The sequence below is a fragment of the Acromyrmex echinatior genome, chromosome 2, assembly GCF_024713525.1.
Source record: "Acromyrmex echinatior isolate Ae372 chromosome 2, ASM2471352v2, whole genome shotgun sequence".
Taxonomy (NCBI): Eukaryota; Metazoa; Arthropoda; class Insecta; order Hymenoptera; family Formicidae; genus Acromyrmex; species Acromyrmex echinatior.
In genome coordinates, this window is record NC_141853.1 from 10113731 (window position 1) to 10131740 (window position 18010).

The 18010-nt window shown below is 34.3% G+C and overlaps 1 protein-coding gene across 4 annotated transcripts in view; it reads left to right on the forward strand.

Moving 5' to 3' along the window:
• The window catches only part of ssp3 (short spindle 3), a 46273-nt gene extending 37816 nt beyond the window's left edge, over positions 1–8457 (forward strand). For all 4 annotated transcript variants that reach the window (XM_087416661.1, XM_087416658.1, XM_011059494.2 and 1 more), the window contains exons 14-15: positions 2648–2821; positions 4374–8457. In XM_087416661.1, the coding sequence (XP_087272787.1) occupies positions 2648–2821; positions 4374–4448 (249 nt within the window). In that variant the 3' untranslated portion in view covers positions 4449–8457. The remainder of the gene's footprint in view (positions 1–2647; positions 2822–4373) is intronic.
• Positions 8458–18010: the final 9553 nt, after the last annotated feature.

Here is an 18010-nt window from a genome sequence, read left to right on the forward strand (position 1 = left end):
ATAATAAAAATAACTTAAAAATATATTTATACTAAATACTTTTAAATATTTACACAATATGTTTTAGAGCCTCTCTCTGTAAATATTTATTAATAAATTAATAGATTTTTATTATCTATGTGATAAAATATCTAGAGAAAAAAAAACATACTATACGTAAGTAATCAATACTTGTTTCAAGTATTTCAAGTAGTTCATCTATCCGCAAATCTATTATAAGTCCATCACAAGCATCAAATTTATTAAAAATATATTTTAAAATAAGATTTGCTTATTATATGAAGTTATTTCTTCGATGAATTTTAGAATATTCTTTTAAAAGAAAATCAATTCTTGTTTTGAATAAATAATAATGAGTTTTTCCAAATTTTATAACAAGCATATTTTAAGATTATTATCAAAATATTCTTTGTTAAAGATAAACTGTTACTTAAAAAGAAGAAAATAAATTGAGTACTTTTCTTAGCAATGGAAGAAAGAAAATAAATTGAGTCACTTTTCTTAGCAATGGAATGATATTTTTCTGTGTGTACTTTTAAACATCTGTTTAAATGTGTTCGTCTATCTATATACATATCTCTACTATAACTCTCTCTTTTCCCTTTATTAGAGTTTATTATATATAAAATGATTATTTATAACGAAATAATTAATATATCTCAATCAAATACCACACATGATATTACAGTTCTCGAATAGAACTGTAATATCATGTGTGGTTATATATTCCAGAATAAGAAAACATTAGATATAGACTATTATTAACTATCAAGATTTAATTACAATGCTGAAATATTAATTTCCAGAGTATTATTAATACGAAAATTGTTCAGAGCACTCGTGAGCATCTTTTGCGAACGAGTTTAGTGCTTAATCAACGAGATTTCCTAATTTAAGGATACTTCTCGCGAAGTAACTACAGTTTAACATCATCGTTTGCACGTTGTCTGAGACTACGCGTCCGCGTTGATCTCGTGGACATGTGAATCGGAATGTAAACGCTGAGTGCACCGCCGATGTCGCGCATTCGTCTTTCAGCGCTTTTTTAAGGTCGCCGCTCTCAAGAGTGAGAGTCGACTCTCCAAGAGTAGCTGCCTTGGAAAAATCGTTTTCCGCAAGATGAGAGGAAGAAAGAAAAAAAGCGAGAGAGAGAAAGAGAGAGAGAGAGAGAGAGAAAGTGTCTGCGTCGTGTATAAAACAGAAAGAGAGGAAGGGAGAGAAAGGGAGAGACGAGACGCTTTTAAGTTTCTACGAGCATCTGCAGCAGCCAGGGTTATCGCCTACCCGGTACGACGGTATCACCTTCTCCGTTCGCGATCATAAATACATCCGACTCCGTTTTTTGTCGACGGTCGTAACCGAATTCGAGAAATGGATTTTTTTTTTTGCGGTGGCGCCATGGTGGGCACGTTACCGCTTTCCGTTTATTTATTTTAAACCCGGACCTGGCGTTAACTAGTCATCTCGGGATCACGCGCGTGCCGCTACACATTGTTAATCGCGATACGTTGTCTCATTATATAAGGAACTTAGAAACCCTCTGTAAGAAGACTTGCTTTAGCCATAATTAGAAAAAAGTTAAAAATAATCTTCAGGATTGATGAGGCTACTTTTATAGAGGCAATTCACACAGGATGAAATCTATTCTTATGATAAGAATTCATATTTCTCTCGAAATGACTGATTTTATCGCGAATCAATCATTACCGAGTTACGTTAAGTTAGGCATGAAGTTATGGCAACCGTAACGGACCGATATTTAACCCATACGAGCGCGATACGGGCTACCTTGAAGGAGACAAGGATGCGTAAAATGTGGGCATTTCCTGTAAGAGTTTTATGCAGGTGCACAGGAATACGACGTCCTGTTCGTAGAGGCACTTGTCACGAGACGCAGATGTCCGGTTCGATCTTCTTGCGCCAAAGAGTCGCTTCCGTGACACCTGGGTCATTCAAGTTCTCACGCTCTTTAAGAAAATTACTCTGTTGCTTTAATTAACCGTTCACAATTAAACAACTCCGGTCGAACGTGCCATGCGGGTAATTTACAATTGCAAGAAGGGAATCTTCGTCCGGTATATCGATCTCCGTCTACTTGACTGAGAGATTCCGCCTGCGAAGACTGATTTCTTATAAAGAGAAAAATATTCCTGTGAAAAGTAATTTTTGACATTTCATATGGTCGTACAGTGTAGGTTAATTATTATTTATATCTGTTACGCAAAATCTCCCTTTATGATACCTTTTTCAAAAGTTTGAAACATGCAAAGCATGAATACATGCTTTAAAATTACAATAGTTTTTAAAAGCGTTTTTATTTGTGCGCGTGACTGGACTTTATCCACTATTGATCAAAGTATCGACATATCCCTGTCAGCGAAGCATTAAGAATTTATATCGATACAGTTTACAATTATAACAAAATAGCGAAAATTCGAGACAATGTCTACGAACGGATGAGAAAAAGATCATGATACGGAAACAATAGCTCTCGGTTGCGTGAAGGCAATTTTCTTTTCAATAACTCCCAGCCGTTGTCCGCGCTGACTTCTCTCTTTCTTTACGGACATCGCGGAATCGCTGGAAAAGCTAGAGAAAATAAAATTATGCCGAAGAATAACGTCTGCCATTGGGAAATCTGTTCCAGCTGATTCTTCAGTCGGCTGGCGCGGGTCCCAGCGTCCTTCAGCAACTGTGTACTCTGCCGTTCCCGTTTTACGGAGATCCCAGATTGATACCGTACACGTTACCGGCACTTCTCGCTGCTACCCATCACAATTCGGAAGCAATGGCGATATTGTCTTGCGAAATGTCGTACGAGGTAGGTGATTATGAAAAAAACTCGCTGTCACGCACACTCAATTTTCGTATTGATGTAAATCTCATGAACATTGAACGCATCATTATCATTAATCAGGGTTGTTTACTGTCTGGAAAAATCTGAAATTTTCAGAAAATTTCCTTTTGAAAATAACTTTTATGGAATTTTATCGGGAGGTACTCAGGAAAATTTTGGAAATTTTACTTTTAATTCTGTTTCTTCCTGGAAACATTGTTTTTTGATCATTTTTTTCTTGATAATGCAAAATGTTAGCAATAAATATAGCTTGCAATGTATATTCACGTACATCCATTCTCGCGAGTTTTAAAAAAAAATCAGAGTGACAAAAAGACTTAGCAGAAGAGAGTTTAATGATAGTACTGATACTATATTGTAGTTTGTCTTTCTTGTATTATCCTATAAGTTCGATTATTCCGATTGTAAAAAATGATAGATATAATCTTATGGAATCTATCTTCTATTACTTTTCAAGAGTTGCTTATATTGTTCATATTCCAATTTATTTTAAAGTTGCATTAACATTTTTTTAAATCTTACTTGGAATTTTGAATACAAATACCTGGAAATCCGGAAATTCTCAGAGATATTTTTGCAAGATTTCAGTAAACAACCCTGTTAATACAAAAATCCGCAACGATACGAGTTCTGTTGGGAAAAAACTTTTTTCTATTGATGGTATTCGCCAATCTCTGCAGTCGATTGCATTTTGTACGTGAATCGGTGAGACGTATCAGCGTTATAGCGTCAATTATCGTCAACCATATTTAACGTGTTAATATAAATGTTAATATGCATGCATAAATATTCATAATTTTAACGTGTAATAACTAAGTTGGTTTTGTATCGCGTGTTTAATCAACCTTTTACATATACTTACTCTGCAAAGCATAAACTTTTAGACGTTTTAAGAATTTTCTTTATTCGATTGTTACATTATCTTAAATTGGCTATATTAATTAATAATTTATATATTTTATGTATTTTAATATTCACTCCCAGTCTGCTTTAATTTATAATTATTTTTCATCATTTTATTCATAATTATACACTTAATATTTTCTCTCTAACATATAAATGTTTTTCTTCTAATCTATTTAACAAAAAAAATTTTTTTAATTTGAAAAACGAGAACAATATTGTCCAGATTTTTGATAAAGAATTTTAATAACTTATATAGTAAGTCGCAACACACAGTAAACCTTATATATCAATCATAAATATTTGTTTATCTATAACCAAGAGAACAAATTCCTTAAGAGTTGAAAGTTCTAACAACTTCATTTTAATTACAATAAAACTTTTCCAATCACATGTAATTATAATTTAAAAGTATTAAAATGAACCTTTCTTGCTACTTTAAGTTTCTCAAAATTGTGATATAATAGAGCACTTTTATATTAAACGCCTAAAACTATGAGAAGCGATTATTTTTGTTCTTATGTATTTTTTTTTGTTGAACAGTATTATTAATTAATATATTACACTATGTATAATAATGCTTAATGAATAAATTTGCTGATTTGTTTTACAGTTGCTGGAGCAGTACAGAAATTCAGATGAAGGTAAATTAAATCCTTTAGTGCGTTTGCTGAAGGATACCGCCTAGTCGTTGACTACGTTCAGTAGGTTCCACTAAAGGTTTGATTAATTTAATTTTGTTTCTTAGAGTTTATTAAGCATCATTAGACATTATAGTTTGCGCGTATCATTAACGGAATTATTGATAGGATCGTTATACCGAATAATCGCTTCTTCGACGAAATAAACAGAAAAGTAAAGATTGAGAGATTGCATCGGATGCAATTCATAGCTGCTTGTTATACCCGATTATCGCACGATTAGAGATTGAATCTCGATAACAGTAATTTCTTTCTAAGTGAATATATATACGTGCACGTCTCTTCCTCGGGAATGAAAGTCAATTTGAGAGTTAAATTTACTCAGAAGTAACGCGAACAAGACGAAAGTACATTTTAATTTAGACTAGTGCTTCCCGAACCATTTCGGTCGCCTATTTACGTCTGCGACATACTGATGGAACACGCATGCATATTCTGCTTTACAAACTTGCGGCATCGTTTCGCTCCTACAAAACTAGTATCATCATTCTGGATTTTTCGACTAAAATATTGTTTTTTTATCAATATCGGATTGCTTTAATCTTCTATCGTACAATGCTCTACAAAGTACACGTATTACAAAATTGTTTGAGATATGTTTCGGGAAATACTGATTCAACTGTAGCGATACTTGTAGAAATGTCAGAAGAAAAAAGAGAATATATGGAAGCGCGCGTTTGCCAAACTTGAAGGAGGAACAAAGTTATGATTTACATTTCCGAATAATCGCTTAGTTGAGGATTGTTGTTTTGCTATACGTAACGCAGGATAATTTATTCCCGTGCATTAGAGACTTACGGTCGAAATTACCTGTCGCCTCGCTGAATGAACGACGACAGGAAATATCACGATGATCTTAATTCTTTAGGCTAGACTTAAGTAGGTTCTCGATTGAACTTATCGCATTCGTGAGTTATCATCTTGAATAATATATTTTTATGTAAAAAATGTGTCGATAAATTAAAAAAATACGGAACTTAATAAATTTTCTTTATTTTTTTTCCGATATGAGGAAAAACGATGCGCGTGAGTATTCTATCGTTTTAAATTCTAGGATTATTTCATACACAAATTTGGCTTCCGTCAATGTAATAAGAGCATTAGAGATATATAATAGAGGAACGCAACGACGAGGAGTTGCGAATCGAACGAAACGCACGGATTATCCGTGAATCTAGTCCTTTTAATATTATAATATAGCAGATCTTTATATTTGCAATCTGTGTATCTCGTACTGTATTTTTTACCGTCCGTTTCCACGCGTGCCAATCTGTCGTGCAAAGATGTGTCTTCAAATGGGCCTTTGATATAATAATCGTCGCGTGGCACGGCTCGATAGAAGTAGGAAAATATTTGTGCGTATGTTAGCCACGTAAACTCTACTCGGATATTAATCGGTATAAAGTTTTTATTGAACTTGAATTTATGCGCACACGTTCATTATGCGAATAACATTTTCAAAGGTTTCCTGATAAAAGAATCGAATTTAGGAAATATTTATCGTTCGAACGACAGGTAAAGAATAGTTGATTATATTATTTATTTAGAGAGTAGGTGGTACGAGTTTTCGTGGCTGCAACAGATGCATTCGTGCAATGTCCTGCCAATGCAATTTATATTTAAGTATTATACTAATGTATGGAGTATCTCCCGAAAAACGCAAGTTTGGCAGTATTTTCCATCAAACTTTAATTTGAATTTTATTGCTTACCGTTCTTTTTTTTTTTTGAAAAAGCTTTAATTGTGAATATGATTCGTCGTCTTTGTAATCTTCGACTTTTAAATGCCTTATCCAGTCTCTTTCTTTCTTCTTTATATGACTTAACTCTAGTCGTCCATGAAATTTCTGGATATTAATAAATATGTAATAAGATGTTGAGTCCAAATAAATTTTTAAAATTAAAAGAAGTGTTTTCATATTTATGATTTGATAGAAAATATTGCCTTGCTTTTATTACATTAATTTTTTGGGTATACATACACACGTATATATAACATAATATTCAAATATTTACTATTAATAATATGTAGCGTCGAATGAAAACGAGAATCATAAGTATCTCACGCGTTCGACCTTAAATAAAATATATAACGATAATGATGATAGAAATATGTGATTATAATATATTTATTAGTTTTCTGCGGAACTTTCGCCGTCCGGATGAACTTAGATTTTTACTATAAACAATATTGGTGAAACTTTCGCACAAGATCGATGTAACATCTATTAGTGTGCCTAATGAATACGAAAATGAATATACAAAATTTGTATAAAATTGAGCTACAAATTATATTTATTTAAAATTTTCACGTTATAAAAATATGTATTCCTATATTTATTCATGAAAATATTATGATTATTTTATAACTATTCGCATATAAAATAATCAAAGTATTCAAACAAAATGTAAACTAAAAAAAATGAAGCCTCTATAAGCAATCTTTATTCTTTAATTATAATCAACATTTCAATGATTCTAAGCGATTAAATAATATTGTTAAATCTTGTTTTTATAAAATCTATAATCTTTAATTATGAATGTAGAAAAAGAAACAATTATTATAATGGTTCCGTTATGCGTACATTATTCTTTTTATATTCCTTTACGCGAATGTGATTTTCTTGAATATAATATTAATTGAGGAATTAGATTATTATGCAGGAATGTGTGAATAATTTTATATAATTTAAAAAAAGACTTATATAAGTTTAAATATATTATTTCTCTCTGCCGGTTTCATTATTTTTATTGATTTCTTTTTACTCTATGCTTGCAAGCTATGTGCAAATAATGCAGAGTAAGAATAAATACGAAATAAAAAATATTTGTAATCACATTCGCAAAAATATTTATTTGAATCGAGTGAATATTGTTTATTTCTCGATGAATACTAAAAAAGAATATCTTCATACTCTATTCATATTCATTATTCATTCTCTCTAAATTCCTTTACGAAAGTTGAGTCAATCTTAAAAAAAAGAGTAGTTCAATTTTTAATTTTTGAGAGTGAAATTTCACTTTTTAGAGTGAAACAATTCATTCTAAAAATTTTAGAGAGTTCGATTTATTCGAATATTGGGAGTATATTCATCGGGCACATAATATAGATACCGACAACTAGTAGCTAAAAATTAAATCACGATGTTTAGTAAGCTAGTATTTTAGCGTCGCTTTTGCCGGGTGCTGTTCTCGCGAGCGCAGCTCGTGTTCTAGAAACGAAAGAGAAGCAGTATTTTTCTACGGTAGCTCTTACATATAAATGCGCATACGCGATTGTAGATTTAAAAACGATCCTTTACAATAAATGTACGCTCCCGCGGGAAATACGTCTCTGCGAGATAGTCCTGTTAACTCAAATACGATCTTATACCGTACTTATGTACCTTCTCGCGTTTCACGACAACTTCTCATGCGTATTGGAGGATTCATCATCGAACGATAGAATGGCGTTCCAAAAAGGCAGTCATGTACATAGATTCGTGCAATTTCGTTCACGAACTCGACTAGGGTTCAAATGGGGATATAATCGATAATCTGACAATCTCGATGAATTTCTTGCTGGAGAAAAATTTAACACATTTTCAATCGCCAGAAGATGATCGACACAAATGGCGAAGCTATTAATTTTATTCTTATTGCTACGAAATTATTGCGCTTCTATTTGTTATTGTCACATCCCTAATTGATCTTGGTCGTCTTGCGTGAATATTAGGAGAATATTAATTGCGTTAATTAAAGCGCTCGTAGAAATTGTACGTAGAGCACACAACTATTTTATCGCGAGAAGAAAGCAGAGTTCAGATATTAACGAACATGTTACGAGTGCCATGCGCGTGTATCTTCATGCGCATATATTTGGCGTATACATATATATATATATATATATATATACAAAACACATAAACAAATGAGTGTAAGCTAATATATTACATGTGTAATATATCGCTCGTATTAATAAAGATAACATTTTTTTGTGACATATATACTTACTATATTGCGATGTGGAATTCATTAGACTCTCTTATCCACTAGAATAATCCACCACCGATAAGAACGCTTTTTGCTGAAGTATATCTAAAAATTTAGTTAAATAGGAATCTGAAGAATTACGTTGGATAAATAAATATCTGTCTGAATAATGATATAAATGTTCAAATTGATTGCTAAATTGTCAAACTTTTTGCAGTATTATTATTAATGCCTGCGAGTGATCTTATATATGTATAATCCAACTGTACAATCCCATAGTTATTTTGTAGTCTGCTATTTGGCTTAATTTTTATGTAAGTATAAAGTGATTAATTTCAACTTTGCAAAATATTTTTATGTGAAATAAAAACTCACAAATCTAAGGAAGTTTTTCTATATATATATATGTATAATGTTTCTATAATGAAACTTATTCGAAATTATTAGAATTTTCTCCATTTTCTTCCCCGGAAAGAATTAATTTTAAAATCGTTAGAGTGGTATCGTACTCAGAGAAAAAAAGAAAAAGAAAATGTTGCGGTAAGCGTGATAGTGTATGATGTATATAAATCGTGAATTGTACTTCCATCTCCCGACGCATTCTCTGTGGTGATCGAGGACAGATCGAGGCGGAAGAGAGAAAGAGAGACGGTGCCTGTCATCAGATCGAAGAAAAAGGCGCCGACGAAGTGTTCTTCATCATGAAAAACGCGCATCCCGCACTCTTGGCTAGAAATGATCCACGCTCTCGCATGTATGCGAGAGGAGAGAAAGAGAGAGAGAGAGAGAGAGAGAGAGAGAAAGAGAGAGAGAGAGAGAGAGAGAGAGAGAGAGAAACAGGCGAGGCCGCGAGGATGACGTACGGGGGCCCGTACGGTAATTTTTTTCCCCGAGGCGTTTTAGCGCGATGTGCCTCTACTTTTCCCGGCGCCGTAATCTATAGGCGCACTTAATACAGCCGCTCGTTTTGAGTAACCTCGCCCTCTTCTTTCTGCGCTTTCGCGCTTCGCTCTCCTCTCTGCCCTTCCCCATGTGTTTCTTCCTCTTTTTCTTTCTCTTACCAAGGCATGCACTCGCTCAACGTGCGACGTCGTCCCGCTCGTTCTTCACGCTCGTTCTCTCTTCCTCTCACCCTCGCTCCTCTTCCGCTTGGCATCTCCGGGCTCCACTTAGCGAGACTGCATAATATATCACGCGTGTGGATTGCTTTTACACCGCATACAGAACTACGAACGGTGTGCAGCGAGCGGTACGATGCAAACGCTTACGTGCGTGCCGCTACGGCCACGTGCACGAGAATGCACCGCGTTTTTCGTTCTGAGCGTAAATCTTCTCCACGCTCGCGAATGCCATGTGCGATCGGTTAAAGGAAAGACTTGTATCTTATCAACTCTTCCAAGACATACCTTTTAGAGGACTGTGGCTAGATCATTCTTAACCGTGTTCTATTGGATAAACAAAAAGTCGGTTCACATATAAATGTATAAATACTATAAATATACTATAAAGTGATAACTCTAGATGATTATATGGACACTTATATGGACCTAAGATCGTTTTGCGATTTTCTCTAATTTTTTGCTTAAAAATTAGTTGATGACTTGATTAGAAAAAGATATATATATTTTTTTTGAATATTAAAAAAAATATGAGATATTTTAAAATATTTATATAGATGAAGATTTAAAAAAAGTAACATTTAGGTCATATGGATCTACTAAGAGGCTCGAAAATATATGCTATAAAAATATACTTTTTATAGCAAACATTAAAATTTTACTCAAATAAATTTTTTAATAAATGGAATATAATTCAAATGGACAATAATGTAAAATTTATTTAAAAAAATAAAAAAGTAACAGCGATCTTCAAAGGACATGCTACCACAAGGTGGGTTTATGTAGTATCAACTATATTTCTTTTACTATTTATATGAAATAAAAAAATAAAATCGAATAAATAAAAAAAATCCAGTCTTTATCGTAGCCGATTAAAAAGATTGATTTTTCGCAAAATAACAATAACTAAAAATTGAGGTTTCAATTTAAAAAACTATGCTTCTTTATTTGTATAAATAATATAAAAGAAACTCTCTCTCTCTCTCTCTCTCTCTCTCTCTCTCTCTCTCTCTCTCTCTCTCTCTCTCTCTCTCTCTCTCAGACACAAATACAAAAAAAATTCTATGGCCAAGGCGAGCTAATATTATTCCAAGGGACCAATAAAAAATTTCAATCAAATATTTCGATCAAATATGTAACTTTTCGAGATAGTTTCAATTTTTTAAATATTGAGATTTAAAAAATATATTTATATAAAATTTGAAATATAATTTATATACATAAAAAATTAAATTTTTTCAACTTGCGTAGAATTATTAATGTCAGGCCTATATGACATCTCAAATAGCATGCATGTTGTTTAAAAGACATTTTTATGAGATCTTTTAAATATGCATGTGTCTGGAATGTCTTCAATAGACGGTATGGCTTCAAAAATGTTCATTTTTTTTGTCTGCGGTGAATTCTTGCCCCTTGAGTGGTTTTAGCGCCGTGCACTTGGCATCGGTACATCCTTCATCATTTTTAATTTTTTGACTGAAGTATTCATTTATTCTTTCTTTGTATACTCTTCTCTCGAACTCTCTTGATTTATCGCAAACGTGAAAATTGAAAAATAAATAACTGAATGCTCTTTTACAAAATTAGTATTTCAATTTTTTATTTTTATGCATAATACCGACTATGTAATAATAAATTAATTGTAACAATTCGTCGTATTAAACATTTGTCATTAAAAAAATTTTTTTAGATGAGATTTTCAAATAAGTATGTTTAGAATAATTATATTTTCGAATAAAAATCGATTCTTAAAAATCGATTTTTTACTCGATTTAAATATAGAACTTTTTAAGATAATTAGTAAATTTTGAAATTCCTTCGTCATCTCATTTTCGAACGATTTTTTATTTTATTTCGCACTTAAATAAATCTTTTGTTAAATTTAAAAACAACGTTTGATTAATTTTTCTAAATAATTCTCTCAGTAATATTCTCACGTAACACATTTCGCACAGAAATAATTAGAATTTATATTATATTATATTATCTATATATTATTGCTACAATATATCTATATATACGTAAAACTGAATTATTCACAGAAAATATTTATATTAACTTCGTTTATATTACCCGTTTATATTAACTTCACTACTGCCGTCTACAAATTGCTCTTTTTATAATCGTACCACGCCTTTTGGACGCTGATATAACTCATTGTCAGTTGAATATCGTTCTAATTCCGAGATAATTTCTTCAGGATTAATAAAAATTAATAGATCACTCAACGAATATCAAAAATAAAGTGATATTAACGAAATTACGAGAAATAAAAAATCATCACGAAAAATCGATAGGATAAAAAAAAAATACCATTTTGAATTTTTTGTTGGCAATAACACATCCTACATTAAAATCTCACGTTTGCTATAAGTTTAAACTCTTCTTCTTAAAACACCACTGTGAAAATCATCGTGATTTCGGCGAGAATAACGTCGGGGGAAAGGGTTGGATTGGGAGACTAGTGTGGAAGAGCGTTCTCACGATTACAGGAAGCAACCCTTTGCCGCGCGAACGCGCCGCGAGGACCGAGGGCATGCGTGTGTGGCGGGGGTGCTATGTCCATTACGCTTATTACAACCTCCGACCGCCCGCCCGCCACCGCCATCCTTTAACCATCCGCTCCCTCGACTCGCCGCCACCCACCCTTTTACGTGGATGAACATCGATCGACACACGACCTGGAATAGTCGGCTGCGCCAGTCAACGCGCCAGGTAACTAAATTGCCCTCGTTCTCGTCGTCCCGAATTTGGTTAGACCGAACGTCGAAACTTCGATAATGTCCGGGCACTTCCTGGCGGGAACCGCCAGTTCGTCGATCACGTTCCGGCGGTTAGAAGCCTAGCTCTCTCTCTTTAGTTAACGTAACGACAACACTTTTTACTTTTAACCTTGGAGTTGCTTCGCGTCTACTCTGTACAAGCGTCACGAAGTTAATAGAAATGATATATTCTGGATAAATTAGTATTGCTGTAGTGATCACATATTATTCCTACGTGAAAAAATTCATGTGGAGATCCTGCTTCCTGAAATTTTTACTCATGTATGATCATTTTAAAGACAATAATGTGCTTGATTATTGCACGTAACAATGTTTTTATCTGCGTTTATTTTCACTTGCTTCTTCTTCTTCTTCTTATTATTATTATTATATCATAATATATTGTATACATTGTGTAAACAGGCAGGCTCATAGTCTTGCTGGCGTTTCACCTTTTTGCTTTGCAATAAATTAAATTAAACATAAAGTGCAAACGTGATTCTAAAATTTGGAAAAGACAATTTTGTTGAAGAATTTAAAAATTTAACCAGATCTGAAAATAATTATGTTGGACCATTAAAATAATTATGGAATAGTTATGGAATAGAAATTTCAAGCACGATGAGCAATATTGTAGAAAGTTTTGAGATATTCTAGTAACCAGTTTGAGTGTTTCACATAATTACTTTGATGATTCAACAATATTATTTTTAGATCTGTATTCCTTCCATAAGGTTTATTGACCTTTCGAATAAATTTCCTATGTAAGATAACGTATGTATAAAAGGTCACGCGCGTTCGATTAGAAACGAAATAATTTTGAATCGAATCTTTTGATCATTTTTAACGACTAGGCACTAATTTACTAACTGATGATTAATGGAACATTATGAGCAATATTTATCATCCATTAAGATAAATAAATCCATTAAGAGAAATAATCCTGTTTTCAGTCAAACCGGATCTTAGTGATTAAGTATTTCAATGAATTTATATAAATAGCCAGTTTTGCAAACCAAACCACGCGTCTAAATCTTTTTCAGTCTTGAAACGTAAGCATGAACAGAATTAGTGATATCACATATTAAAATGACAAACAATTTAATAATTTTTGATATTTATAGAAATCTTAGAATACAATTTTATGTTATTATAAGTATATTAAAAACTGCAAATAATTTATTGCGAAAAATATTACCTCAGTTGAGATTCTAATCCGAATCTCCAGTCCTGCGGGCGTCTTCTTATAAATTCTAATTATTTCTCATCATTTATTCTTGTTGGTTTATGAATTATAATTGATTAAAAAATAATCTTATCGTAACAATATCTCAATTTGCTTTATACCACTGCCATCGTTCCCAGCCTTTTGTCTCTCCCTAAAATCGGATCGGTTTTCCCAACTGCAAAGAGCACCCTTTCGACTCCCAAGATCGACGCGAGTCGGAGACAAGCGGGAGAACCAGGAAGAAGAAAGCGGGCACGAAACCCGATCGTTGTTTACGCAGTGCGTTCGGAACCCCCCGCGTAAGCAAAGCACCCATCCATCCATCCATCCAGCCACCCATCCATCCATCCGTTTCGAGCAAACACACCCCGCTGCTGTCGGTATCCTAAAAGCGATATTTGGTTCCCGTAAGCAGTATCTTTCCGGAGTTACGTTCGTGGATATAGAACCGAACGAGCATACGTAGAAGACGTACTTTCTCCCGTTTTCTCGAGCAAAGATTCGACGTGAAGTCATTCGAGAAGACACAATTCCATACAGAACATAATATAACCGTATTATGCTCAAGCAATACAGCAATAATATAGCAAAGCGCTAAAAAAAAGCTTATATACATTTAGCGCTTTATTAAATATTTTATAGGTGCTGTGTGCTACTTGAATGCTATTACATACAATAATGAGCCTCGCACAAATGACGATGGTACTCATCAAGTATTTCGCGCAAGTTATCACGTAATCATTGTTCTTTACGGCTGAACAATTCAGAGGTGGTCCGAAGGAGTCGGGTAAAGTCAGTTCTTATTCCCCTGCACCCTCGAGGAACGCATCTTTCCACGGGTACTGAATAAAAAGAGAGAAAGAAGAAAATAAAGAGAAAGGAAGACGAGAGGAAAAGGGAAAAGAAAGGAAATAATTGCGCGGAGATCCCGCTGGTAGGGGTGCGGCTCCTGATTGCTGTCGCATTGTGCATCGCCTTGTCCCACAACGAGAACTCGGCAGTATTGTCGCGTGTACCGTGTCTGAATACGTCGACAGGTCGGCTACGAATGACGTGGGAGGAACCGCGAGGAGAAAGACGCACGAGGAGGCACGGGAGAGTGCTCTGGCTACGGGGCGTAGGATGATGGTGAGGGGGAGGGGGTAAAAATTAAACCCCGGAGACAATGGGTCAAGCGTCCATAGAATCGGAAACACCAAACACGCCCTTGCCCTTCTGTCCTCTCTCTTTTTTTTTTTCTCTCAGCCCCCTCATCGTCTCGCTGTCCCGATTAAGTGGAGGTGAACGGAATGACATGAGTGGGTCGACATTGTCGCTTGCGTGTACGATGACGTTTAATATCGATATTGCGTTCTCGTTTTGGAGACGGTGAGAGAGAGAGAGAGAAAGAGAGAGAGAGAGCCGAAGAATATGAAAGCAAATAATAAAAGCTCAAATCTAAAAAAGCTCAAATAACAATTTGTGTCTGTATGTGAACACATTTTATTTGCTGTTCTTTTTTTATAGAGAAAACACTACTTTTATGCGACGTATTGAAATGAGACAAAGTGATATCGTATATATTTTGCATTTCGTATGTTCAAACGAGCGTGCTATTATTCTCATTGTTACCAATGTTTTGTTGTTTACGTAGTACGTATACTTTGGCAACGATTTGATTCTACGCAGTGCGATTTCTAAATAGTATGATTTCTGTTTACATCTTACTTAAGTTCTTTTTATGCCATATAGCTTTTAGGGCGGGAGTCTTGCATAATGCATAAGAAAATAAACCAATCAAAATCCTTCATTTCCTTTCTTTTCATACAAATAAAAGACTGATGATTGGTTGATTTTCTTATGCCTTGTGCGTTATGCGTTATCTAAGAATTTGTGCTTCTGCCCTTAGAGTTGCAATTAATTTAATGCATTAGTGGTCGATGCAACGGCATTCTTGTATCTGTTAGCCGCAAATTGGTTAAATTAGTACCAATTCTAAACGACCCGGAGCGAAGGTATTTAAATTCATCATCCGCGAAGTCAAACTACGAATAACGTTACTCGACACGAGCTACTTAAATCTATCATCCGCGATGTTCAATGACGCAGATGCATCGACGTATTCACGTGCTACGTGTTATTTTATTTCATAGCCTCTCGCGCCCCTTATGGTGTCTAGCCCGTCGATGTGGCGTATTAAACACGAATGGACGGCGAGATCAGCGCGTGGTGTAAATGGAACGGAGACAGGGAGAGGAGTGTGCAACGAAAGCTTCGCGTACGTTATTGCAACGGTGATGAGAAAAGACAACCAGTAGGGACACGAGCACATACAAGCGAACGTATCACACATATAAACGCGCATACGGACATGCATTCACTATGCGCAATGTGGACACAGTCAAGGTCCAGTGATCGGCTGATTGATTGTCTCTACGGGGGTCGCTATTTAGGGGTATCATCCTGAACCGGATGACAGAGGCGCTCGGTCACCGTCCGAAGGGACAAACCAGATCCATTGGAAATTTAACAAATGGCAAAGACAAAGGTCCACTGTCATATTTATTAAATTACGTAACGCGGAAAAATTGAAAAATATAAGAGGCGTTTTTTGTGTCAAGACATACAAAAAAAAAACGATTAAAAAAAGATTCATTAAAACTTGATCGAATCAGATCTTCTCGGGAAAAATTGATTATTTTAGATAAGAATGTTATATTGTATAATAAATATAAGCACGGGATACAAGTAATGTGTAATCATGGCAGCGACTATCTGCAATTAACGCGCATGAAGGGGTGCAGGGTGCGGACGAAGATGTCATTTAGTCAACGACAACGACGAAACGATTGCCTCGGTCATCCAGTACTCAATTGGTGTCTCCCCACGTTTCCGATCACACGAAGGAAATCGCCCTCCTTTGGCTTTAAATCGGGTCACCGGATATGTACTCGAAGGACTATAATGGGGACGAAAGCTGGAGGGAGAATCGAGAAATGCGCGAAGGAAAGAGCGCGAAGGGTGAAAGAGAACACTCTGATTGTTGAGCGAATAGTCGGGAAAAAAGTATAGGATAATTTTATGAAATTTCAAGGATTTTTGTGTGGACTACAGGTAAACGGAGTGTATCAATCAACTGTGTGTTAACTTTATAAATCTCGTCATTTTATTTAGATCTCTAAATTTTTTGATGTGAAATCTCATTCCAAAAGAGTGGCAGCATTTTCACTGTTTTGGAGTGAGATTTTACTCCAAAGAGTTTAGAGAAATTATTTTCTTTCAAATAATATCTAGTCAAGTTACCATAATAAACATATTATCGCTTATTTTCAGCATTTTGCGAGAATATCACGCTAAATAGTTGAAAAATTGAAAAATTGAAAATAAAGATCGAATATTATTCATCTCCTTATTTTTGATTATCTAAAATTCGTAATTGTTTATCAGCGTTTGTCATATAAATAATCGGACTTTGAAAATTACTTTTTCTTGAAAATCACAGGTTAAAATAAAGCAATTTGCAGCATAAAGCAAGAACAAAAAAAGAGTATACTGAAAGGAATAACAACGCCCTTTCCGAAGAAGGCTGGATGACAACCCTGATAGAGAGGGCGAACGAAGAAAACGAGCGTTCCGTCATCAGAAATTAATGCAGGGTGACACAGGGTGGCGTTGCTATTGTCCCGGATTCCTAGCTCGGTACCACCAGCAGCAGGCAGCTCGTGAAGTAACCGAAGGGAGAAACGCGAATGCGAAAAAATTCAGATGTGAAATTTTCATTTCCGTCGCGGCCCACCAGCTCGGAAGAAATACTTCCTGGACGGGGTGAAAATCGCAGGAACAAGGGCGCGTAAATGTTGATGCTGCGCTCTCTCTCTCTCTCTCTCTCGCGTTTTATTTTTGCCTTCGTTGACACACATGTTATAATCTCGCTTACGATTTTTGCATAAAACTAGATTCAAGATTCGCAAGATTTTTTTAGAATTTTTTGCGATTATATAATTTTATAAATTTTTTGTTTTGCATAATTGTTTGTTGTGTATAACTTCATAAAAATAATTAATTTTGTTATAGTAAATTAGAATACCGTCGTCAATTTAGAAACTTATTGAAAGAAAAATTTAAATCCGTCTATGTCTATTTTTAAAATGACAACAAAACATCGCAAAATTATACATACATTAAACATTTATCGACTAAAACATATATCTTTTCTGATATATCGAAAAAGATAATTCATAATATCAAGTTTCTACTATCACTGTTAATTAAATAATTTAATTATATTTAATTTATTAAACATAATTGAAATGATATTAATAAATTTTTATTTATTTAATTATATCAATATCTATTTTATAAGAGAGAAGATAAACGAATCAAGTGGAATTGCGTTTGCCATTATTCTTAAGCCTGTTCTACAATGTGCTTTTTGTTTCCAGTTTTTTGCTTTTTGCTATTTTTACATCTAGTCTTTTTGCTTCTTATTTG